Consider the following 26,242-nt stretch of genomic DNA (forward strand, 5'->3'; position numbering starts at 1 on the left):
ACGCATATGGAAACCAAGCAGGATAATCCAATTAACAAGCAAACATACACAGGCCATTGGTGCTGATGGCTGGAGTACCAGCTCCTGCCACATCAATAAGCCCTGTGGAAGCAGTTGACAAGACGTTATCAGGTTGGAGTTGGCCCTTTTCCATCTTCTCCTCAGGGACATTGTAAGTGATGGTAGCATCTGGAAACCAAATGAAGAGGCTGAGCTGTTAGGTAAGTGTATTATGGTAACCCTGCAGGTATATCCCTCTGATGCTCAGTTTCTAGGAAATTATCTCATAAACAGGAGGATATACCAGGTTGCCATATGAGACCCCTGAAATTGAGGCCAGGAAAGACAATACAACAAAACCACCTTGTATGCTTTTTGACACTATGCATGCATATGGAAACCAAGTAGGACAGTAATACAAATAAACAAACTTACACGGATCCGTGGTACTCATGGGTGAAATACCAGTGTCTGTCATATTAATACGATGTGGTCGAAGAGTCAACAACACGTTATCAGGTGCTGGTTGGACATTTCCCATCTTCTGTTCACAGACATTGTGAGTGACTGTAGCATCTGGAAACCAAAGGAAGAGGTTGAGCTGTGAGGTAAGTGCATTATGCCAACTCACAAGTATATCCCTCTGGTGCTCAGTTTCTATGAAGTTATTTCATAAAGCAGGAGGATATATCAGGTGGTGATGTGAGACCCCTCAGATTTAGGCCAGAAACAATAACACAACAAAACCACCTTACTCCCTTCATGGCACTATGTATGCATATGAAAACCAAGCAGGACAGTACAACTTATAAGTGGACATACAGAGATCTCCGGCACTCATGGCTGGAATAGGAGTTGCTGCCATATTAATAAGCCCTGTGGGACCAGTTGACAAGACGTTATCAGGTTGGCGTTGGCCATTTTCCATTCTCTCTTCACGGAAATTGTGAGTGACGGCAGAATCTGGAAACCAAATGAAGAGTTCAAGCTGTGAGGTAAGTGCATTATGTCAGTGCCACAGGTACATCCCTCTGATGCTCAGTTTCTAGGAAATTATCCCATAAACCAGGAGGACATATCAGGTGGTGATTCGAGATCCCTGAGTTTTAGGCCAGAAATGATAATAAAACAAAACCACCTTCTTCCCTGCATGACACTGCATGCGTACGAAAAACAAGTAGGTCAGTACAACTAGTAAACACACACTGATCCCTGGTACTCTGGGGTGGAATACCAGCCCCTGTGAAATTCTTAAGCCCCGCTATAATAGTAGACAAGAATTTATCAGGTGCCATTTGTTCACTTTTTATCTTCTCTTCACAGATAGTGTGAGTAACAGTTGAATCTGGAAAACAAATGAAGAGTTTGAGCTGTGAGGTAAGTCCACTATGTCAGCCCAACCTGTATATCCCCCTGATGCTCAGTTTCTAGGAAATTATCTAGGAAATCAGGGGAGGATATGCCAGGTGGCCACCTGAGACCCCTCAAATCGAGACTAGGAAAGTATATGCAACAAAAGTGACTTCTACCTTTCATGAAAATATGCATGCTTATGGAAAACAAGTATGACAGTACAACTAATTAGCAGACATACGCAGATCCCTGGTACTCATGGATGGAATACCAGCTGCAGCCATATGAACAAGCCGTGGTGGAACAGTTGACAAGACTTTATCAGTTCGAGAATGGCCATTTTCCATCCTCTCTTCATGGATATTGTGAGTGATGGTAGCATCTGGAAACCGACGGAGCAGGTTGAGTTGTGAGGTATGTGCATTATGACAATCGCACCAGTATATCCCACTGATGCTCGGTTTCTAGGAAATTGTCCCATAATGCAGGAGAATACATCATATAATGATTTGAGTCCACTCAAGTTGAGGTCAGGAAAGATAATTCAACAAAACCACCTTCTTCCCTTCATGACATTACGCATGCATATGGAAACCAAGGAGGACGCTACAACTAATAACCAAACATACACAGATCCCTGGTACTCATCGCTGGAATGCCAGCTCCTGTCATATTAATAAGCCCTGATAGAACATCTGACACGACATTATCTCGTTGGGGTTGACCATTTTCCATCCCCTCCTCACGGACATTGTGATTGACAGTAGCGTGTGGAAACCAAGTGAAGAGGTTGAGCTGTGAGGTAAGTGCATTATGTCAACTCCACAGGTATATTCCTCTGTGTTCAGTTTCTAGGGAATCATCCAAAAAAGCAGGGGAGGATATGCCAGGTGGCCATCTGATACCCCTCAAATTGAGGCTAGGAAAGAATATACAACAAAACCACCTTCTATAATTCATGAAAATATGCCTGCTTGTGGAAACCAAGTAGGACAGTACAATTAACAAGCAGACATACACAGATCTCTCATACTCATGGATGAAATTCCTGCTGCTGCCATATTGCCAGGCCATGGTGGAGCAGTTGACAAGACGTTATTAGCTGCTGGTTGGCCGTTATTTATCCTCTCTTCATGAACGTTGTGAGTGACTGCAGCATCTGGAAACCAAATGAAGTGGTTGAGCTGTGAGGTAAGCATTATGTCAATGGCACAGGCATACCCCACTGATGCTCAGTATCTAGGACATTATCTCATAAAGAAGGAGGATATACCAGGTAGCAATCTGAGAACCCTAAAATTGAGGCCAGAAAAGATAATACAACAAAATTACCTTCTTCCCTCATGACACTATGCATATATGGTGCGTAGTGGAATCCTCGTAAGACAGTATAACAAGTGAGCAAATTTACACTGGTCCCTGGTACTCATGGATGAAATACCAGCTGCTGCCATACTAATAAGCACTGGTGGAACAGTTGCAATGACATTATTGTGTGCGGATTGCCCATTTTTTACCTTCTCTTCATGGACATTGTGAGTGACGCTAGCAGCTGGAAACCAAACGAAGAGGTTGAGCTGCAAGATAGGTGTGTTTTGTCCCATCCCCCCCCAGAGGGACAGCTATGTGTTAATCAGGTTCTAAAGAATTATTTATTTCATGAAACAGAAGGATTTACCACGTGGAAATCTCAGATCTTGCAACAGAGATCAGGTCAGATAACACAATAAAACTACCTTTTTACCTCTTGGCATAATGAATACATGCAGTAAAGAAGTACGACAGCAGAATAAACATTCACAGGTTTTTGTATTCGTCATTTTCTATCATCTTGCTGCCCCTTAGACAATTCTCACTTGATGTTATTTGTATAGTTCACCTATAAATGCCATGCTGTGCACAGCAGGAAGCCAGACTAAGTGAGCCCTCCTTAACCTGCCTCCTTTCTACCCCAAATACTCTGAGAAAATAGACGTGGCTATTGGAGTTGAACGCTCTTATCTCCACTCCATCATCACACATCTGTGTTTTTATATGATTCTACAGATCCTTCCCTTTTATCTAGAAAAAGTGACTTTCTTTTCACTCCAGGTCTGACGCCTCTTTCATTTATTCATCATCTGTGGCAGGCAGCACGCCAGGACCCGGGGATCAGCAGTAAACAGCCCAGAGAGCAACGTTCCCTGCCCTTGCGGAGCTCACGTCCTCATGGGGCAGTCAGACAGTGCATGCACAATGAGCAAATGAAACAAGCAGCATTGGGCTGGTGTTGGAAAAGCAGTCCACAGGCCTGTGGGAGACAGCAGCAGAGGGAGCTCCCGGGGCTGCAGCTGGTTTGGCAGGGCCTTCTGAAGAAGTGCCATTGGGCAAGGCTTGGAGGAAAAAGCAGAGCCTCCTGTGCAGAGGCAGAGGGAGAGTTCCAGGCTGCAGTGAGGCCAAGGGTAGGGAATGGAGTGGGGATGGACCGGGCACTACAGAGGTGAAGGACAGAGGCAGAGAGAGCCAGGAGGAAACGGATGGGACCCGTGTTAGGAGAGGGTGACAGAGGCCAGGCCATGCAGAGGCTCGCAGACCAAAGCCGGTTCAGGGTCTGTTCTGAGTGCTTAGGAGAGATGAGGATGGGTTTTCAGGAGGGACATGGCACGATGTGATCTATGTGCTGACATAATTATCTAGCCACAGGGTTAGAGAGTATGCGACAGGTGAGCGAAGATTAGAAACACAGAGCTAAGAAGGCATTGTACTAGCCTGGAGAGAGATTACGGCGGTGTGCACTGGAGGCATAGAGAGAAATGGTTGGACGCAGATTTATACTGGGCATCGGCTGCTGGACTTGCTAAGAGATGCGAAACGAGAGAGTAATAAAAGAATCATAAGATAACTCATAAGTGACTTTAAGTGTTTTGACTTGAACTACTAAGTAAAAGTACACCAGGGGTGTTCAGGAGGTGTTAGGCCGCTGACTATGAGAGCTGAGTGTTGCCAACTCTTCCTGAATCTGGTTCAGTGACCTTATGTTGACGGCTTGAAGTAGGCCATGGTGGGATTATTTGCCCGATGGATAGCTGCAAACTGTAAAAACCAGGATTCCTCAATCCCCCATACCTGTGAACAGCTGGTTGTTACACCTCTGTGGATGTTTCACCTAATGGACAGTATCTTTAATTGAAATAGTGAAAGCTAAAAGTAGTGTATTTTTGGAGAGAGGGAGGTCAGAAATTTGAGCATGTAGAGTCAGTTGAATTTTACATGCCTATTAGACACCGAGTAAAGATACCGCGAGTGTAGTTGTATTTGAGTCTGGATTTCAGGAACAAGTTGTAGTGCAGAAGTACAATGGTGAGAGTTCTTGTAGTGTGGATCATTTAAAATTCTAAGACAGCATGGCATCGCCTAAAGAGATAGTATATTGAAGAGAAGAGAGTCTAGGATCAAGCTTTGGGGCTCCGAAATATTTAGAGGTGGGAAGGGAGAGGAGAAAAACAAAAAAGAGAAGGAAAATGAGTCTCTAGTAACAGGGTAAGAAATCCAGGTGTCTGGGGACCCAAGAAGCTTTCCGTGCAGGAGGGAGTAAACAACTGTGTCGCATGCTGCTGAGACATTAATGCCAAAGCGCAGCAAACACTGGTGACCTTGATGATAGTAGTTTCATTGGAGTACACTAAGAAGCCAGACTGCACTGGGTTAGAGCGGAATGTGAGGACAGGCAGAAAGTGAGCAGACCCATCCTCTTGTTGAGCCCACCATCTCCTTCTGCCTCAGGAACCTGCTTTATTCATCTAACGCTTGCAGCAACTCCAAATTGTTGCACCTAATGAGAACCTTGCCCTTCCACTTGCAAATGTGCTCATATCTGTTCATCCCTCAAGGACATGACTACAAATGTCCTTTGACATGGTTGAGGCCCAAAGATTGGATTCCCCCTCACCTTCCTGTTTGTCTAACTGCAGGGACATACTCTTCCTTCTCTTAGATGAAGAGTGTCTCTTGGATTTTCTGGAATGTTTCTTTTTGCTTTGATGCCCTGTTGCAACCAAATTTACTTCGTCACTCCTCATTTGCTGAAAAACATCAGTGAACATATTCCATTAAAGACAAATCCAACCATTGCAAAGTCACAGTCTTCATATGCATACACAGCCATGCATTTATATCATTAATGTTAGTTTTAGTCACAGGTCAAAGATTTCTCATCCCTGAACACACACGATGCTCTCAGAAAAGGCAAGCTAATTTTAATCTAGTCTCAGTGAAACAAGGGAAGGTAAAATACAAGGTGTTATCCAAAGTCAAACATGGTACAGTCATGATAAATCAGAATGCTTGGGGAATGAGTGGCTTTCCTCATCCAAAGGAATAAACATATGGTTATCTCTCTCATGAAGTACACATCATTTCGTCTCAGCCCTTGTTAGGGGAGAAAAAAAAAAAAGGAAATACCTTTTTTTATCTTTTAGTGCTTTTTTTGTGACAGAGTCTCACTCTGTCGCCCAGGCTGGATTGCAGTTGCACGATCTCGGCTCACTGCAAGTTCTGCTTCCCGGGGTCACGCCATTCTACTGCCTCAGCCTCCCGAGTAGCTGGGATCACAGGCACCCGCCACCACGCCCGGCTAATATTTTGTATTTTTAGTAGAGTCGGGGTTTCACCGTGTTAACCAGGATGGTCTCGATCTCCTGACCTCCTGATCCTCCCGCCTCAGCCTCCCAAAGTGCTGGGATTACAGGCGAGAGCCACTGCGCCCGGCCTCTTTTAGTGCTTTAAAGTTACTTATTAACAAATACTGATTAATACTTTATTAGATGATACATATAGATAATGAAGGGTAGGATAGATTGAAAAGGTAAATTTTCCCACCTCCAACCTTATGGAGATTCCAATACGTTGATCTTGCAATTAGGTAGGTGTAGGGCATGCTTTACAATGTTAGTGGTAGATAAAACATGAAAATGAAGGGTATAGTATGTTAACTAAAAGCTGTTTTCATCAAAGGATAACCCAAGAATATGTTCCTGCCTGCCAGAGGTACCAAGAAGAGCTGGTAATATTACTATTGAAACTATTCCAAAAAATTAAAAAGGAGGGACTCCTACTTAACTCATTTTATGAGGCCGGCATCACCCTGATACCAAAACCTGGCAGAGATACAACAAGAAAAACTTCAGGCCAGTATTCCTGATGAACATCGATGCAAAATCCTCAATAAAATACTGGAAAACTGAATCCAGCAGCACATCAAAAAGCTTATCCGCCATGATCAAGTTGGCTTCATCCCTGGGATGCAAGGTCGTTTCAGAATAGGCCAATCAATGAATGTAATTCACCACATAAACAGAACTAAAGACAAAAACCACACGCTTATCCCAATAGATGCAGAAAAGGCCTTTGATAAAATTCAACACCCCCTTATATTAAAAGCTCTCAATAAACAAGGTATTGAAGGAACATACCTCAAAATAATAAGAGCCATATATGACAAACCCACAGCCAGTATCATACTGAATGGGAAAAACCTGGAAGCATTACCCTTGAAACTGGCACAAAACAAGGATGCCCTCCCTCACCTCTCCTATTCAGCATAGTATTACACGTTCTGTCCAGGGGAATCGGGCAAGACAAAGAAATAAAGAGTATTCAAAAAGGGAGACAGGAAGTCAAATTACCTTTGTTTGCAGATGACATGACCCTATATCTAGAAAATCCCATTGTCTCAGCCCAAAAGCTTCTTAAGCTGATAAGCAATTTCAGCAAAGTCTCAGGATACAAAATCCATGTGCAAAAATTGCTAGCATTCCTCTACACCAGAAACAGGCAAGCAGAGAGACAAATCGTGAATGAACTCCCATTCACAATTCCTACAAAAAGAATAAATTACCTAGGAATATGGCTAACAAGGGAAGTGAAAGACCTCTTCAGAGAGAACTACAAACCACTGCTCAAGGAAATCAGAGGGTAAACAAACAAATGGAGAAACATTCCATGCTCATGGATAGGAAGAGTCAATATTGTGCAAATGGCCATACTGCCCAAAGTAATTTAGAAATTCAATGCTATTTCCACTAAACTATCATTGACATTCTTCACCAAGTTAGAAGGAGCTATTTTAAAATTCATATGGAACGAAAAAAGAGCCAGAATAGCCAAGACAATCCTAAGCAATAAGAACAAAGCTGGAGGCATCACGCAACCAAACTTCAAACTATACTACGGGGCTACAGTAACCAAAGCAGCATGGTGCTGGTAGAAAAACAGATATGTGGACCAATGGAACAGAATAGAGAACTCGGAAATAAGATCACACAGTGATAACCATCTGATCTTCGACAAACCTGACAAAAACGAGCAATGGGGACAGGATTTCATATTTAATTAATGGTGCTGGGAGAACTGGCTAACTGTATGCAAAAATTGAAACTGGGCTCCTTCCTTACACCTTGTACAAAAATTTACTCAAGATGGATTAAAGACTTAAATGTAAAACACAAAACTATACAAACCCCAGAAGAAAAACACAAGCAATACTATTCAGGACATGGGCACTGGCAACGATTTCATGACAAAAATGCCAAAAGCCATGGCAACAAGAGCAAAAGTTGACAAATGGGATCTAATTAAACTAAGGAGCATATGCATGGCAAAATAAACTATCATTAGAGTGAATAGACAGCCTACAGAATGGGAGAAAACTTTTGCACTCTGCCCATCTGACAAAGGTCTACTATCCAGAGTCTACAAGAAACTTAAACAAATTTACAAAAGAAAACCAAACAACCCCATTAAAAAGTGGGCAAAGGACATGAACAGACAGGTCTCAAAAGAAGATATTCACGCGGGCAACAAAAATATGAAAAAAAGCTCAACATCACTGATCATTAGAGAAATGCAACTCGAAACCACAGTGAGATAACATCTCGTGGCAGTCAGAATGGTGATTACTAAAACGTCAAAAGACTACAGATGCTGGCAAGGCTGTGGAGAAAAAGGACTGCTTTTACACTTTTGGTGGGAGTGTAAATTACTTCAACCATGTGGATGACAGTGTGGTGATTCCTGAAAGATCTAGAGGCAGAAATATCATTTGATCCAGCAATCCCATTACTGGGTATATACCCAGAGAAATAGAAATCATTCTATTATAAAGGTACATGCACGTGTATGTTCATTGCAGCACTATTCACAATAGCAAAGATGTGGAATCAATCCAAATGCCCATTAATGATAGACTGGATAAAGAAAATGTAGTACATATACACTATGGAATACTATGCAGCCATAAAAAGGAATGAGATCGGCCGGGCGAGATGGCTCACGCCTGTAATCCCAGCACTTTGGGAGGCCGAGGAGGGCAGATCACGAGGTCAGGAGATCGAGACCATCCTGGCTAACACGGTGAAACCCCGTCTCTACTAAAAATACAAAAAAATTTAGCCGGGTGTGGTGGCGGGTGCCTGTAGTCCCAGCTACTCGGAAGGCTGAGGCAGGAGAATGGCGTGAGCCCGGGAGGCAGAGCTTGCAGTGAGCCGAGATCACGCCACTGCACTCCAGCCCGGGCGAGGGAGCGAGACTCCGTCTCAAGGAAAAAAAAAAAAAAGGGAATGAGATCATGTCCTTTGCAGAAACATGGATGGAGCTAGAAGCCGTTATCGTCAGCAAACTAACGCAAGAAAAGAAAACCAAACAGCACGTGTTCTCACTTATAAGTGGGAGCTGAATGATGAGAACACATGGACACGTCGGGCAGGGCAACACACACTGGGCCTGTCGGGGGAGGAGTGGGGCGAGGGAGAGCATCAGGAAAAATAGCTACTGGGTGCTGGGCTTAATACCAAGGTGATGGGTTCATACGTGCAGTAAGCCACCATGCCACACGTTTATCTATGTAATAAACCTGCACATCCTGCACATGTACCCCAGGACTTAAAATAAAAGTTGAAGAAATAAAGAATATGCTCTTGCATTAAATATGCAGAAGCATATTTAATGAAAATTGTATTCCAATATATAATTTTGATTAAAAAATTTTCCAAACCATTTTCATTTCCTATAAAAGCAGAGTGGAGAATGTGTGAAAACATTTTTACTGAACATTTACTACCCTCCAGGTACTGTTCTAAATGCTTTACATGTATTAATTCAATCCTTGGCCAATCCCTATGAGTGAGGTGTGATTCTTATGACTATTGTTAAAAAAGAGAAAATAAAGGCACGGAAAATGAAGAAAAAGCCTAATTAACTGAGGAGTTTTGGGAATGTGGTGGAATAACTTTAGTCTGGTTTTGTTACAGAAGAGATTATTGCCTAATTGCGTCCTTACACCAACGGTCTTTTCCATGAGTGCAGATGCAATTCCCTTTGTCTTCATGTTTTAAGGGTGAAGTTAGTATGTCTCTCTCATACACAACACAAAACTCACGTTAAGATCTCCATCAGGACAATCCAATCATGGCAACATCACCTAGTGCTTCATATTCCTCGAGGAATACTTAGTCATTTTTTTAGACAGAGCACTAGTGACTTGGATAACAGAAACAGAGACTGTAGACTGCAATCTCGATATTAAAGGAGTTATTGTGGGGAGTGGGAAAGAATATAGACTCTGGAGTCAGAAAGGTATGCGTTCAAACCCTGGCTCTATCTCCTATCATGTGTCACGTGGGGCAAGCCATTTGACCACTGTCAGCCTTGATTTCTTATTAAAGGGTAGATAGTAATACACATCTGCAGAACAACTATGAGCACTAAAGGCGATAACTAAAAACATCAGTTGGGCCGGGTGCGGTGGCTCATGCCTGTAATCCCAGCACTTTGGGAGGCGAGGTGGGCGCATCACCTGAGGTCGGGAGTTCGAGAGCAGCCTGACCAACATGGAGAAAGCCTGTCTCTACTAAAAATACAAAAATAAGCTGGGTGTGGTGGCACATGCCTCTAATCCCAGCTACTCAGAAGGCTAAGGCAGAAGAATCACTTGAACTCGGGAAGTGGAGGTTGCGGTGAGCTGAGATCTTGCCATTGCACTCCAGCCTGGGCAACAAGAGTGAAATTCAGTCTCAAAAAAAAAAAAAAAAAAAAAAAAAGATATCAATAAAATAAAATAAAATAAAATAAATCAGTTCCTAGTACAACCGATCCACTCTTGGATCAAAAAGTTCCCATTTTATGTTCACATAAGATTTCCTGTGTCATATTTTATCTTTTAAATCAAGAGAATTAGCACATATAGTTTATATTCATCTTTCCAACGAGAAAATAATTATACGAAGAATGTCACAGTTAGGGCAGAAATAGAAAGAGTTATCTTACCTGCCCATCAGTTGTAAACACATAGGCAGCAGCATGAAGTTCTTCAGGTGGAGTTGGTTGACTCGTTTGAAGTGGAGAAGCCTGCATCTGCAGATAGTCCTCACAATTAACTATGTGTGTTACTAGAACACTTTGATTTATAACTGGAACATAACTGGCACATAAATTGGCGCTATACAGCTGAAATATATTATCCTCTTGAGAGTACATGATCACAGACTGTCTTAGCAATGTGTGCCTTGATACCAAACAGAGTTTAGAATCTCATGTCTAGAATCTATATCATGTTCCATGATCTAGAATCATCTCCCTTTACCTAAGTCGTGACTCAGTCCACCATCACTACTTCCTGTAGGTTCACACCACTGGGTTAAACGACTCCCTTATTCCTCCAGCCCAGTTTGAGAATGGGCTGATCTTCCTTATACCACCATCCCAGCTAAAAATCTATAATTCTAAATATTAACACTTTAATATTTAGAATGCCAATTTTCACTGAATTCCACAAGTTCATTTTTTCAGACTTAAAGGATAAGTATGTATTAATGAGCACATACACTGTTCTAGTTATCCTACCTGCCCATCATTTATAACCACATAGTCCAAAGTATAAAGCTCTTCACCTAGAGTTAGCTGACTCGTTTGAAGTGGAGGAACCAGCATCTGCAGATATTCCTCATAGCTAACTATACGTGTGTGACTAGAACACTCTGATTAAAAACTAGAACATAAATGGCAAATAAATTGGCACTATTCTTCCCACTGGAAGGGTGCAGGCTCCATGGCATTCTCTTATCATCCAGGGAACGCTGGGTAGGGGGCCTAACCCTCTTTGGATAATTTGATTAAATCTACAGATATTTTTCCCTGGGAAAGTACCTTTACACACAAACCTGGTGTACAATTTTAGAAGTGTGACCAGCCTAAGATCTGTTTAATTTAGTGGACAGATGACCCCACTTAAAATCACCAAAGTGGGGGTAAAGAGGGTTTGTAAACTGTTGCCAATTATCCTGGATACTATCAGTTTTGTTATTTCCATATAAACAAGGAATTCTCTGCTGAACTCACAGCAGTAAGCAGTGTGATATAGTATTCGTGTGTGCAATCTCTGGAATCTGAGAGACCTAGGTTCTGTCACTTTTCCAGCTGGTTATACCTGGGAGAGCTACTTAAATGTACACTCTTAAGATTCTATTTCCATAAAAAGGGCACAAAACAGTATCTAACTCATGGTGCTCTTATAAGGATTGCCAGAGATAAAGCACAAAGAGGATAGTGTATGTGCTGGTTAATACGTACTTTCCTTTAAGTTAAAAAAAAAAAAAAAAACTTGTGGGATTTAGTGAAAATGGGTATTCTCTAAATTAAAACATTAAAAAATAAACTGCTCATGCAATAAATAGCTTCCTACAAACTAGACTTGATATTTTCAAAATCAGTAAAAGCCCGGCACAAAAAAAAAACTTGTTTGGTTTCAGCACACCAAATTTCCTTCTGGTTAACTGGTCGAAATGACGGCTGCTTGCAATATCATAAGCATTTCTACATGTCTAAGATTTCAAATCTTCCTTTGCGAAACAAATCATTTGTTATTCCTGACGTTTTAAACTGATGTATTTGATACAAGCAAGCAGAAGGAGGGGAATGATGAAAATTAAGAGTAGAAGAAAATCAATGAAATAAGAAACAGGAAAATCAACGAAATCAAAAGTTGGTTCACAGAAAAGGTGAAAAAAAAATCTAACAATCTTTTAGCTTGACTGACCAAGAAAAATAGAAAGGACTACATAGATTATCAAAATGAAAAATGGAAGGGGGGTTATTAATACTGACCTTATAGAAATTAAAAGGAATACATTATGAACAACTTTACGCCAACAAACTAAACAATTTAGGTAAAATGGAAAAAATTCTTGGAAGACAAATGACTGACTCAAGAAGAAACAGTCTGGGCGCAGTGGCTGACGCCTGTAATCCCAGCACTTTGGGAGGCCAAGGCAGGCGGATCACCTGAGGTCGGGAGTTTGAGACCAGCCTGACAAACACGGAGAAACTCCGTCTCTACTAAAAATACAAAATTAGCTGGCTGTGGTGGCGCATGCCTCTAATCCCAGCTACTTGGGAGACTGAGGCAGGAGAATCACTTGAACCCGGGAGGTGGAGGTTGGGTGAGCCAAGATCACGCCATTGCACTCCACCCCGGGCAACAAGAGCGAACAACAAGAGCGAAACTCGGTCTCGAAATAAATGAATAAATAAATAATAAATAGAAAATCGAATTAGGACTATAGCATGAAAAGAGATTTAATTAGTAATTTTAAATCTCCCCAGAAATACACGCCAAGCCAAGATGGCTTCGCGTGTAAATTCTATCAAACATTTAAGGAAGAAGTAATACCAGTACTTAGCAATGTCTTCCAAAAAATAACGGCGGAACACTACTTCATTCTATGAGGCCGATATTACCCTGATATCAAAGCCAGAGAAATACATCACAAGATATATTTGCCTATCAGCTGCAAATTCACCCTTTTATCCCGCTGTGCGAGAAGGTTCTGCGTTCCTCTGCCTCTGCCCGCTGTGCAGTTGATAGCGAAAGTCGCCTGTAGAGGGCGCCAGAGTCAACGAAGGGGAGGGCTGCGCTTCCTGGTTCTCTGGGGCACGAGGCTTCTCCTCAGGACTCTGGCGCCCCCAACAGGTTCCCAGTGTTCGGCTGGGGCAGGCACGCTGTGGCTGGCTACTTGCCTTCCTTCCATCCCCTTTGGGCCGAACGGGATCGGTGCTTCCGGTGAGACGCCTCCCCATGCACATCACTCCCAGGTGCCCTAGGGGGCACATTTCCCACAACTCCCAGAGGGCAGGTTTCTAGAAAGTGCCACCAGTGGGGAGGCGCCACAACTTCACTGCCATTTTGTGAGGTGCCGCCATCTCTCCTCCAGCAAGGTCAGGACTTCAGGACTGTGAGTGGGCAGTTTTTCCCTGGATGCTTTAATTTCGCCCTGGAAAGTGTCCTTTTTTCCTCAGAGAGAGTCTTTTCTGTGGTGTTCTCTGTCCGGTGTGTGGGAGGGCTCCCTTGGGGAAGTGGCTCAGCTCTGGGGACACCGCCATGGGCGCCTGTGTCAGCCGCCGGGGAGCGTTTTCCTTGGGCACCCCGTCTCGGCTATGTTGTGGGGCCGGGGGGCTTTTCTTGGGGGCTCCCTCGGTGATGCCAGGGACTTTTCCTGCTGAAATGACCTGAGCCCGGGGTTGGGGACCCTGCCTTGGTTGCCTGTGTCAGCCTCGGGTGTGGCCGTTTTTCTTCCCTGCTCGGTGGCAGCCCTGAGGGGGGACTCTGCCTTGGGAACTCTGTCTATGTTCAAGAGCCGGGGTGGTGGTGGCTGTGCCCTGGATGCATGATCGCAGCCCTATGGGGTCACTCTCCGTTGCGGGCTTTGTCTCAGCCTGTGAGGGACTCTTCCTTGAGTGCTGTTTTCGGCTGTGGGGCACATTTGTCCGTAGATGTCGCTCGCTCTCAGCTAGGATGTGTTGGCTTTTCTTTGGTTCTGCTTATCCCTGATGGGGACGCTTACCAGACGCTTTCTCTTGGTGCTGGGTTTTTAAAATTGTTATCTCTGGGTGCTGTCTCCTGGTGCCGCGGGGGAGTGGAGTGCTGTTCCTTGGATTCTCTGAGCCTGTGGTGGGACTCGGGGAACTCTGTGTCAGCCACGAGGGCGCCCAGCTGACCTTGGGAGCTCTGTCTCACCCCGGGGTTGGGTGCTTTTCCTTGGTTGGTTCTCAGTCCTGAGGGAGCTCTTCCCCAGGATTCTATCTGACCTTTCAGCCATAGCCTCGGATGTCTGTGCGGGAATCGGGGTCCAGAAATGTTTGAAGGTTCCAGATTCGCCACATGCACACAACTCACTGTGCAATTATTCTTTCATTCCAGCCACTCTTTGGGAGTGTAGTGATCTCTCCTTATGTCTACACTTGCAATTTTGTGCTAATTAATGAGATTGAGCACCCTTTTTAAAAAAGTGTTCATTTATTGATTTTTGATTGTTTTTTGGGACGAGGTCAGGCTGGAGTGCAGAGGCGTGATCTCGGCTCACTGCAACCTCGACCTCCCAGGCTCGCTCGATTCTCGTGCGTCAGTAGCTGGGACTACAAGCGCATGCCACCAAGCCTGGCTAATCTTTGTATTTTTTAGTAGAGACGGAGTTTCGCCAAATTGCCCAGGCTGGTCTCAAACTCCTGGACTCAAGTGATCTGCCCAATTCGGCCTCCCAAAGTGCTGGGATTACAGGCGTGAGCCACTGCGCCCAGCTATTTATTGATTTTTTTTCGGAGCACTTTTTTATGTGTTTATTGGTCATTTAACCATGTCTTTAAGGAAGTTCCTTTTGAGGTCTTTTCTGCCAAATTTTGTTGAGATGTTTGTATTTTAAAAACGGATTTGTAGTTTACGTATATTCTGGGTTTCAGTTATACACACATGCACACAGGCATATATGTACATTATATTAAAATACATATACAATTTTAATGTCTTCTACAAATCTGTTTTGCTTTTACACTATCTCAATAATGTGTTTTAGATGAACAGATTCTCTTAATCTTATTAATCAGTCTATTGTTTATGGCTAGAGCTTTTTATTATTTTAAGTGCAAACCTTTGCCTCCCCCAATGCCATGACGATAATATTCTAAGTTTTCTTCTAGATCTCCTATTCACCTCAAATAAATTTTCATGGAATGGAGTAAAGTCAGAGTCCGGGTATATTTTATGTGATTATTAAAGGTATATTTGAGTATGACTCTTATGAAGTGCGTATTCAGCTTTTCCCCCCAAATTTTATTGCGATGTTTGCTTTTAAAATTGATCTGTAGTTCTGGATATACTCTGGATTCCACTCAGTTGTTGTCAGATGTATATAGTGTTATATATATAATATATATTATATATAAATATATATTTCTATATGATTAATGTATATTTTTATATATAACCTATACTACACATTATATAATATGTAATCTACATTTATGCTTTGCTTTTGCACTCTCTTAAGAGTGTCTTTTGAGGAATAGAAGTTTTACATTTAATTATGTCTAATTAAACAATGTATTCTTTATGGTTAGAGCTTTTTTATCCTAATCAAAAACACCTTGGCCTATCCTAAAGCTGTAAAGCTAATATCTTATATTTTTTACTGGATTCACTGTCTATCTTTAATAACGTTTTCTGCAGTGGGATGGGGTAAGAATCAAAGTTTGTATTTTCCCTGCATTTATGAAGTGATTTTATTAAAAGCACTAGTCTTTCCACGGTGATTTACAGGAGCTCTTCTGTGGTAAATCTAGCTATTTTCCATTTCCAGATTGTTTCTGGCCTCTGTGTCCTCTGCCCTTGGTGTATTTGCCTGTCATTGCTCCAGTACCACACGGTTTTAATTACTCTACCTTTATAGTAAATCTCATATTTAGTAGTGTATATCTACCAACTTAGTTCTTTTTCTTAAAGACTGTCTTAGCTTTACCAAATCTTCAATTTGCATATACTTAAAACAATTATCTGTTTGTCAGTTTTTAGAAAAAATTTTGTTAACGCGGTGGAATTTTAAATATGATTGCTACGATCATTCTGAGAGAAATAACAATGATGTCTCTTAATAATGTCTTCCATTCCATGGAAAGAAAACCAAAGCGCCAAAAAAGGCATGCCTTTTTATCAAGCAATTCAAGTCAAGTCAAAATCAAAACTAGAAGTATCAAGCAACTCAAGTCAAGTCGAAAACAAAAACCAAAGTGCTGGCACAGGCGCACCGTGGGTGATCTGGCCACGCTTCCACTCAAATGGAGTTGGCAAGTTCCAAAGACCAGTCTTACCAAGTTTTAGATGTCCAGACTTAAAGTGCCAGTTCCTTCCCGGTGTTCAGCCACTGCGTTGATCCTCCGCGGGGGCCTGCTGTGCACTGCTCTGACAAGGCGTTCCACCGGGGCAAATGCCTACCCCGGAGCGCTCTCAGGATCCGCATCGCTCAAGCTGGCCAGAGTTCCCAGCAGGGATGCTCTACAGGGCAGGCATAAGCTGCCTAAGGGGCTGCCTCGACTGTCCTTTAATCACCTCGCTTCCCGGCCAGGAAACCAAGAAATGTGAGCCGCAGACAAAACTCCTCAGACACCGGATTAAAGAAGGAAGTGGTTTATTCGGCTGGGAGCGTCGGCCAACTTGCGTCGTAAGAGCTGAGTTCCCCGAAAAAGGAATTCTTGGCCTTTTTAAAGGCTTACAACTTTAAGGGGTCCGCGTGAAAGAGTGGTGATAAATTGAGCAAGCGTGGGAAATGTGACTGGGGGCTACATGCAGCAGCTAACAGAACAAAAAGTTTTACAATGCTTTTTTTCATACGGTGTCTGGAATTTACAGATAACACAAATAGTTTAGGTCAGGGGTTGATGTTATTATTATTACTTTTTTAAATTCCTAGGGCCGGGTGGTGGTGCCAAGGTTGTCTGGCTATTTATTTTACTTTTTTTTTTTTTCCAACTTTTTGCTTTCTCTCTTTCCTCCTGTCTTGTGAACTAGGCAAAGTAGGGGGAGGAGGGCAGCAGGAGTAATAGTGGTCTCCTTCCTTAGCGGGACTAGAGGTGCGCGCCACCACGCCTGACTAATTTTCTGTATTTTTAGTAGAGACGGGATTCACCATGTTGGCCATGCTGGTCTTGAACTCTTGACCTCAGGTGATCCAGACACTTCGCCCTCCCAAAGTGCTGAGATTACAGGCGTCAGCCGCTGCGCCCGGTCAGGGTTGACTTTAAGAAACAACCCCCTCAAGTGAAAATTTCAGTTTGTTGTTGTTGTTGTTTCTTTTTCTTTCTTTTTCTTTTTTCTTTTTTTTTTTTTTAATAGAGTCTCCTGTATCACCTGGGATGGAGTGCACTGGCGCGATCTTGGCTCACTGCTACCTCCGCCTCCTGGGTTCAAGCGACCCTCCCACCTCAACTTCCTGAGTAGTTGGGACCGCAGGCATGCACCACCATGCCCAGCTAATTTTTGTGTTTTTCTTTTTTTTTTTTTTTTTTTTTTCTTTTTTTGGTTGGTTGGTTGCTTTGTAGAGCCGGGGTCTCACTATGTTACCCAGGCGATTTCATTCCGCTGTGTGAGAAGGTTCTGCGTTCCTCTGCTTATGTTGCTGTGCAGTTGTTACTGAAAGTCGCCTGTAGAGGGCGCCAGAGTCAACGAAGGGGAGGGCTGCGCTTCCTGGTTCTCTGGGGCACGAGGCTTCTCCTCAGGACTCTGGCGCCCCCAACAGGTTCCCAGTGTTCGGCTGGGGCAGGCACGCTGTGGCTGGCTACTTGCCTTCCTTCCATCCCCTTTGGGCCGAACGGGATCGGTGCTTCCGGTGAGACGCCTCCCCATGCACATCACTCCCAGGTGCCCTAGGGGGCACATTTCCCACAACTCCCAGAGGGCAGGTTTCTAGAAAGTGCCACCAGTGGGGAGGCGCCACAACTTCACTGCCATTTTGTGAGGTGCCGCCATCTCTCCTCCAGCAAGGTCAGGACTTCAGGACTGTGAGTGGGCAGTTTTTCCCTGGATGCTTTAATTTCGCCCTGGAAAGTGTCCTTTTTTCCTCAGAGAGAGTCTTTTCTGTGGTGTTCTCTGTCCGGTGTGTGGGAGGGCTCCCTTGGGGAAGTGGCTCAGCTCTGGGGACACCGCCATGGGCGCCTGTGTCAGCCGCGGGGGAGCGTTTTCCTTGGGCACCCCGTCTCGGCTATGTTGTGGGGCCGGGGGGCTTTTCTTGGGGGCTCTCTCTCGGTGATGGAAAAGGTGACTTTTCTTGCCGAAATGACCTGAGCCCGGGGGGTGGGGGCCATGCCTTGGTTGCCTGTGTCGGCCTCAGGTGCGGCGCTGTTTCTTTCCCGCTCAGTCGCTGTCCTGAGGGGGGAATCTGCCTTGGGGACACTATCTGTGCTCATGGAACGTGGTGGGGGTGGCTGTGCCCCGGACACATGATTGTAGCCCTGTGGGGTCACTGTCGGGGGCTTTATCTCAACCTCTGACGGACTCTTCCTTGGGTGCTGATGTCGGCCGTGAGGCGCAGTTGTCCTCGGGTGTCGCTCGCTCTCAGCTAGAATGTGTTGGCCTTTCTTTGGTTCTGCTTATCCCCGTTGTGGACGCTTACTGGATGCTTTCTCTTGGTGCTGGGTTTTTAAAATTACTATCCGTAGGTGCTCTCTCCCGGTGCCGCCGGGGAATGGGGTAATGTTCCTAGGATTCTCTAAGCCTATGGTGGGACTCAGGGAGCTCTGTGTCAGCCATGAAGGAGGCCACGTGACCTTGGGAACTCTGTCTCGACCCAGGTTGGGGTGCTTTCCCTCGGTTGGTTGATCTCAATTCTGAAGGAACTCTTTCCCGGGATTCTATCTGATCTTTCAGCCACAGCCTCAGGTGTCTGTGTGGGAATGGGAGTCCAGAAATATTCGAAGGTTCCAGCTGTGCCACATTCGAACACTCGCCGTACCGTTAGTCTTTCATTCCAGCCACTCTGATGGGTGTGCAGTGATCCCTCCTTATGTCTACACTCGCGTTTCTCTGCTGATTAATGAGATCGAGTGCCTTTTTAAAACATTGTTTTTATTGATTGATTTTTGTTTGTCTTTTGAGACGGGGTCTCCCTCTGTCACCCAGACTGGATTGCAGTGCCACCGCACCCAGCTGTTTATTGCATTTTTTTTTGCACCATTTTATGTGTTTATTGGTCATTTAACTACGCCTTTTATGAAGTTCCTTTTCAGGTATTTTCCCCCAGCTTTTACTGAGATGTTTGTATTTTTTAAATGGATTTGTAGCTTCCATATATTCTGTATTTGAGTTATACACACAGGCACCCAGGCGTATATGTACATATATAAAAATACATATACAATTTTAGTATCTTCTATAAATCTCTTTTGCTTTTACACGGTCTCAATAATGTGTTTTAGATGAACAGATTCTCTTAATTTTATTAATCAGTGTATTACTTATGGCTAGTGCTTTTTATTATTTTAAGAAACATCTTTGCCTCACCCAGTGCCATTAGGATAATATTCCTTTTTTTAAAATTATACTTTAAGTTCTGGGATACATGTGCAGAACGTGCAGGTTTGTTACATAGGAAGGCACATGCCATGGTGGTTTGCCGCACCCATCAACCGGTCATCTACATTAGGTATTTCTCTAATGCTATCCCTCCCCTAGCCCCCCACCCCCTGACAGGCCCCACTATGTGATGTTCTCCTCCCTGCGTCCATGTGTTCTCATTGTTCAACTCCCACTTATGAGTGAGAACATGTGGTGTTTGGTTTTCTGTTCCTGTGTTAGCTTGCTGACACATGTCCCTTCAAAGGACATGAACTCATTCTTTTTTATGGCTGCATAGTATTCTGTGGTGTATATGTGCCACATTTTCTTTATCCAGCATCGTGGCAGGCGCCTGTAATCGCAGCTACTCAGGAGGCTGAGGCAGGAGAATTGCTTGAACCCGGGAGGTGGAGGTGGCAGTGAGCAGAGACTGTGCCACTCCACTCCAGCCTGGGTGACAGAGCGAGGCTCCGAATCAAAAAAAAAAAAAAAATGTCTTCCAATGCACGGAAAGAATATTTTTCTCCATTTACTGCAGTCTTGAATTTCTCTGAGTGATGTTTTATAATTTTTGTGAAGCACTCTAGCACATCTTGATTAGATTTGTTCCTAAATATTTGATGTTTTTGGAACTGTTTTTAATGACATTTGAAATCTCATATTCTAATTATTTGTTGCTGTTAATTATACAGAAATGCCATTGGTTTTCATTATATCTAGTAAGTTGACTAAATTTGCTTATTAATCATAATGATTTTATTCTTCTGCATTTTTCTATGCACAGAACAATGTCATCTGTGAATAATGACAGTTTTATTTCTTTCCAAATTTCAAACCTATTATATTTTCCTGATGCTATGGCACTTTTTAGAACCTCCAGTAAATTGTTGAATGGATAGTGGACATCTTTGTCTTGTTTTCAGACTCAGGGAGAAAATACTGATACGTCACTATAAAGTATGGCATTTACAGTTTTTTTGTACGTATGCTAACCAGAATAAGAAAATTGCCTTGGACTTTAAACATTGACCCACGTATGAAAATGATCATGTGGTGTTTCCCTGTTATTTTGTTGTTGTTGTTGTTGTTGTTAATGTGGTACACTACATTTATCGATATTCAAATGTTAAATCAATGTTGCCTTTCTGCAATATACTCCACCATGGCTGATGTATGTCCTTTTTAAGTACCAGTGCATTTTATTTGCTCACCCTTAGTTTGGAATTTTTGTGTCTAAGTTCAGGGGTGATCTTGGCTTGTATTTTTGGCTTGATCTTGTAGTTTTTCTTCCTTCTAAAGTCCTTGTCAGATGTTGTTATCAGTTTTGTATCAATCTTCTAATAAGCGTTCCTAATAAGGGTTAATACAGATTGGTTTATACATCTATTTGAATATATAAGCATAAATACTTATATATTAAATATATATGATGTATAATATAATGCATAATATATAATTTAAAATATAATGCGTAATAAGGGGTAATACAGATTGGTTTATACATCTATTTTTTCTAATGAGGGCTAATACAGATTGGCTTATACATCTTCAAATAGGTAATGATATTTTTATCTATTTTTGGTTGATGACAGCTGCTTATTCCACAAGCATTCTGACTGATTTGGTTATACCATCTTTCTTCTGTTTTAATTAGTGTATACATTAAAATTAGGTTTCTTTTCCTGAGGGCAGAGTGTTTGTTGAGACTTGGTAAATCTTGGCTCATGATTAAAAGTGAAATTAATGATTCAAAGTCTTGGTTGTATACACATATGCAGACTGTTTGCCATTTTGTGATTGTTAGATTTTTGTCGTGAATGGAGTATGTTCACTGATGTTTTTCAGGAAACAATGACCGATAAAACAGAGAAGGTGGCTGTAGATCCTGAAACCGTGTTTAAACGTCCCAGGGAATGTGACAGTCCTTCGTATCAGAAAAGGCAGAAGATGGCCCTGTTGGCAAGGAAACAAGGAGCAGGAGACAGTCTTACTGCAGGCTCTGCCATGTCCAAAGGAAAGAGTAAGTAAGCCTGTCCTCACCTGCTCTTCCTGCTGTATCCAGTGCAGTCGGCCTCCTGCCTCATCCCCTCCAGAGAAACTGTCCTTGACAAGGTCAACAATTTCGGTTGACATTGCCATTAATTTCTCAGCAGCATTTGACAGTTGTTCACTCGCTTCTTCATGAAAACCTTCCAGGATTTCCATTTCCCACAATCTTTTTTTTAAAATTTCTTGTCCTTATTGGTGAATCTCTATCATTTTTTTCTTGAGACGGAGTTTCGCTCTTCTCGGCCAGGCTGGAGTGCAGTGGCGAGATCTCGGCTCACTGAAATCTCCGTCTCCTGATTTCAAGTGATTCTTCCGCCGCAGCCTCCCGAGTAGTGGGATTACAACCACCAGCCACCACACACAGCTAATTTTTGTAAGTTTCGTAGAGATGGGGTTTCGCCACGTCGGCCAGGCTGGTCTCGAACTCCTCACCTCAGGCGATCCACCCACCTCAGCCTCCCAAAGTGCTGGGATTACATGCACGAGCCACCGTCTCCGACCCCATCATTGTTTTTTTCTACATTTCTTTTTCTTCTCTTCTCTAAATACTGTAAAAAATTCCTGAACCCCAGCATCTCTCTCTCTCCTTCTATTCCACTCTGCCATGATCAATCACTGAGCTCCTGTGATACCTCCATGTTTCCCATTATTTCCCGCATCAAACACATACCCTCCAAACCTGCAGCCGGGTCATGATGTTGGCATGTAAATCACGTGATGCCATGTCGCTCCTGAACACCCATCCTCAACACTCCTAAGCACTCAGAACCGACTGTGAACCAGCTTTGGTCTGCGAGGTTCTGCGTGGCCTGGCCTCCGTCACCCTCTCCTAACACGGGCCCCATCATCTCCTGACTCTCTCTGCTTCTGTCCTTCGCCCCGTAGTGCCCGGTCCATCCCCACTCCAGCCCATATCCTTGGCCTCACCGCAACCTGGAACTCCCCCTCTGCCTCTGCGCAGGCAGCTCTGCTTCTTCCTTCAAGCCCTGCCCAAGGATACCTCCACAGAAGGCTCTGCCCAACCAGCAGCAGCTCCTGGGGCTCCCTCCGCTGCTGTTGCCCACAGGCCCATGGACTGCTTCCTTACCACTAGCCCAACACTGTGTGTTTCATTTGCTCATTGTGCACGTACTGTCTGACCGCCCCATGAGGATGTGAGCTCCGCAAGGGCAGGGAACGTTGCTCTCTGGGCTGTTTACTGCTGATCCCCAGCTACTGGCACGCTGCCTGCTACAGACGATGGATAAATGAGAGGTGTCAGACCTGGAGTGAAAAGAAAGTCACTTCTGTGAGACAGAAGGAAGGATGAGGAAAATCATACACTAAAAGGGACTTTTTGGTGATGGAGTGCGTATAGAACTTTCAGCAGTAATGGCCGCCTCTATTTTCTCAGAATATGTTTGATAGAACAGGAGACCGGTTGAGTTGTATCCCAGTTGTCTGGGTTCCAGCTCAGTAAAGCATGGCAGTTTGTAAGTGAATTTGAGAAATCATGATATCAAGTGAGTCTTGTTGCTTTCATCTTGTAAAGCATAACAAGCTGAAACTATCCCATGAGTACCAGGGATCCGTGAATGTTGCTTTAGAGTTGTACTGTCTTACTTGGTTTCCATATCTATTCATAGGGCCAGAAAATAAGAGGTGGTTTTATTGTATTATGTGTCCCGGCCTCAGTTTGTCAGGCCTTGGATTTCTCCCTGGTACGTCCTCCCATTTATGAAATAAATAATTCCCTAGAAACTGAGGAGCACATAGATGTACCCAGAGGGGTGATGAAACACACATATCTCACAGCTCAACTTCTCAGTTTGGTTTCCAGATCTGTCATTCATGAGGTCTATGTAGAGGGGAAAGAAAGTGGTCAAACACCAACTGATGGCTTTTAGTCAAAATTTGTTTCACCAGAGCTTATGGCAGGAGATGCTATTCCACCCAGCCAATTGGATTCTCAGATTGATGACGTCACTGGTTTCGGCAAAGATGGGACGATGCAGAAACCTGGTAGCAAGGCACCTGTGGGAGGAAACATTACTAGCAGTTTCTCTGGAGATGACCTAGAAGGCAGAGAAACAGTCCCTTTTCCTAAAAGCCAAGAAGAAATTAATGCTGATATAAAACATCAAGTAGTGAAGGAAATCCGATGCATTGGACAAAGTAAGTAGTGTAAGAGTGTCTGTTTTATAAAACTATAGGAAGTCTCTCTTTCTATGATTCAGAAGATATCCATGCTACCTGTTGAGGCTCATTCTTTGCCAGAGTTGAGATTGCACATAATTTATGGTGGTTCCTCTTTTCTTTGACTAAAGCATAGTACATTTTTTCTTTTTCTTTTCTTACTTGGTTATGGTTAAAGGAGTTACATTCATATGTATGTCCAGGTGTCTTTTCTATTATTTAGGTTTTGTATGTGCAGGTATCTTGATTTAAGCATTTAAAACATTTTAGCCTCTGAAGCATGATTGCTGAGGTGTAGATTCACTTCTGTTCTTCTTTATATTTGATAATACTGAAGCTTTTTTTAAACATCTTCAGAATATGAAAAAATCTTCAAAATGCTTGAAGGAGTGCAAGGACCTACTGAAGTCAGGAAGCGACTTTTTGAATCCATCATCAAGGAAGCAGCAAGGTGGGTAGAAATAGGAACTGTCCAATTTCTTTAAGCACTTGGGCTCAATAGAGTACTGGGGGTGAGCGTGGGGGAACAGCCTCTGCCTTGCGTTTCTCAAACCCTGGTCCTCACTCATAGTTATGGCTGTCTCCCATAGTTATGGCTGTCTCCACAGTTACTTAGGCTAATGTTATCTGAATCTACCTCATTCTTCGAATCCTATGGAGACTTCCATTTTCACCATAGTCTGAGGTGCGCATTGTCCCTCAGTTGACGCTCTTTGTATTTGCTAGACTACCTCTTTTTAAAAAATTTGTGTAGGTACATAGCAGGTGCATATATTTCTGGAGTATATGAGATATTGTGATACAGACAACAATGTGTAATAATCACATCAAGGTAAGTTGGGTTTCTGTCACCTCAAGGTTTTATCCTTTGCGTTACAGACAATACAATTATACTCTTCATTATTTTTAAATGTACAATTAAATTGTTACCGACTATAGTCACCCTGTTGGGCTATGACATACGACCTCTTATTTATTGCATACTTCTACCTATTAATCATCCCCACTTCCCACACCCTCCACCCCCACTAACCTTCCCAGCCTCTGGTAACCGTCATTCTACTCTCTATCTCCATTGGTTCAGTTGTTTTACATTTTTACTCCCAAAAATAAGTGAGAACACGTGAAGTTTGTCTTTCTGTGCCTGGCTTATTTCACTTAACGTAAGGACCTTCGGTTCTATCCGTGTTCTTGCAAATGACTGAACCTCATTCTTTTTTTTTTTTTTTATGGCTAAACAGTACTCTATGGTGTGTATGTACCATATTTTCTTTATCCACTCATCTGTTAGTGGACACTTAGGTTGCTTCCAAATCTTAGCTACTGTGAATGGTGCTGCAACACACATGGGAGTGCAGATATCTGTTCGGTACACTGACTTCCTTTCTCTTGGGTATATACCCAGCAGTGGGATTGTTGGATCATATGATAGCTCCATTTTTAGTTTTTTGAGGAACCTCCAAACTGTTCTTCATAGTTGTTGTAGTAATTTATATTCCCACCAACAGTGTATGAAGGCTCCCTTTTCTCCACACCCTTGCCAGCACTTGTTATTGCCGGCTAGACTACCTCTTACCATGCAGATACATTTCTATTTCCATGCTGACTGTTACTTCATCTTTCTGTCCGTCACAGTGCTTCCTACAGCATAGGTTCTTTGGCTATCTTTTGGTTAATGACATGTCTCTTTCTTTTCAGATGTATGAGAGGAGACTTCGTTAAGCACCTTAAGAAGAAACTGAAACGTATGATTTGAGAATACTTGTCCCTGGAGGATTATCACACACCAAGTGCATAATCTCATTAATGATTGAGGAGAGAAAAGGATCAGATCGCTGTTTTCTACAACGGAGCAGGATATTGCTGAAGTCTCCTGGCATGTGTTACCGAATCAAATGGCCTTCCAGAGGCTAAGAAATTTCTGTTAGTAAAAGATGTTTTTATTTGAAAGGATAACTTGTGTTTTGGTTATTTTGTATTCCCACCTGTGCTGGTAGATATTATTAACCCATTAGGTAAATACTATTACAGTCGTGGTTTCTGCAGCAGCTCACATTGTTGTAGCTGGTATTTGTAACTACCTTCTTTCACTACCCATTTCGCATTCCCTTTGCCCCAAGATAGCATGTCAGTTGGTCATGATGCTTGGCCTGGCAGGATGACTCAAACCTTCATTACGGAAGAGTCTGAACCATTAGATGTCCTGCCTGGATGGGGTTGCTGTGATTTTCCGTTAACTCTAATCGAAAAACACGGGAG

At 43.1% G+C, this 26,242-nt stretch overlaps 2 protein-coding genes across 4 annotated transcripts in view; one reads left to right on the plus strand and one right to left on the minus strand.

The window, feature by feature from the left end:
- Positions 1–13,249, minus strand: part of LOC100587318 (sarcoma antigen 1) — a 28,112-nt gene extending 14,863 nt beyond the window's left edge. Inside the window, exons 1-8 of the mRNA XM_030806879.1 lie at positions 13,166–13,249; positions 10,654–10,740; positions 5,282–5,414; positions 2,420–2,512; positions 1,595–1,735; positions 823–963; positions 436–576; positions 49–189 (exon numbers count right to left, since the gene is read on the minus strand). Of these exons, the coding sequence (XP_030662739.1) occupies positions 49–189; positions 436–576; positions 823–963; positions 1,595–1,735; positions 2,420–2,512; positions 5,282–5,414; positions 10,654–10,740 (877 nt within the window). The 5' untranslated portion in view covers positions 13,166–13,249. The remainder of the gene's footprint in view (positions 1–48; positions 190–435; positions 577–822; positions 964–1,594; positions 1,736–2,419; positions 2,513–5,281; positions 5,415–10,653; positions 10,741–13,165) is intronic.
- Positions 13,250–17,951: 4,702 nt separating this feature from the next.
- LOC100587647 (cancer/testis antigen family 45 member A5) lies at positions 17,952–26,242 on the plus strand. Of its 3 annotated transcripts, none has more exons than XM_004092531.3 (5): positions 17,952–18,207; positions 21,605–21,779; positions 23,714–23,962; positions 24,341–24,434; positions 25,682–26,229. In XM_004092531.3, the coding sequence occupies exons 2-5, from the start codon at positions 21,611–21,613 to the stop codon at positions 25,737–25,739; spliced, it is 570 nt and encodes a 189-aa protein (XP_004092579.1). In that variant the 5' UTR covers positions 17,952–18,207; positions 21,605–21,610; the 3' UTR covers positions 25,740–26,229. The 3 variants fall into 3 exon arrangements, with proteins under 3 accessions (XP_004092579.1, XP_003272598.1, XP_004092580.1); XM_003272550.3 differs by having other exon boundaries at positions 17,952–18,190; positions 25,682–25,928; XM_004092532.3 differs by having other exon boundaries at positions 17,958–18,035; positions 25,682–26,242.

This window comes from Nomascus leucogenys, chromosome X, assembly GCF_006542625.1.
Source record: "Nomascus leucogenys isolate Asia chromosome X, Asia_NLE_v1, whole genome shotgun sequence".
Lineage (NCBI taxonomy): Eukaryota > Metazoa > Chordata > Mammalia > Primates > Hylobatidae > Nomascus > Nomascus leucogenys.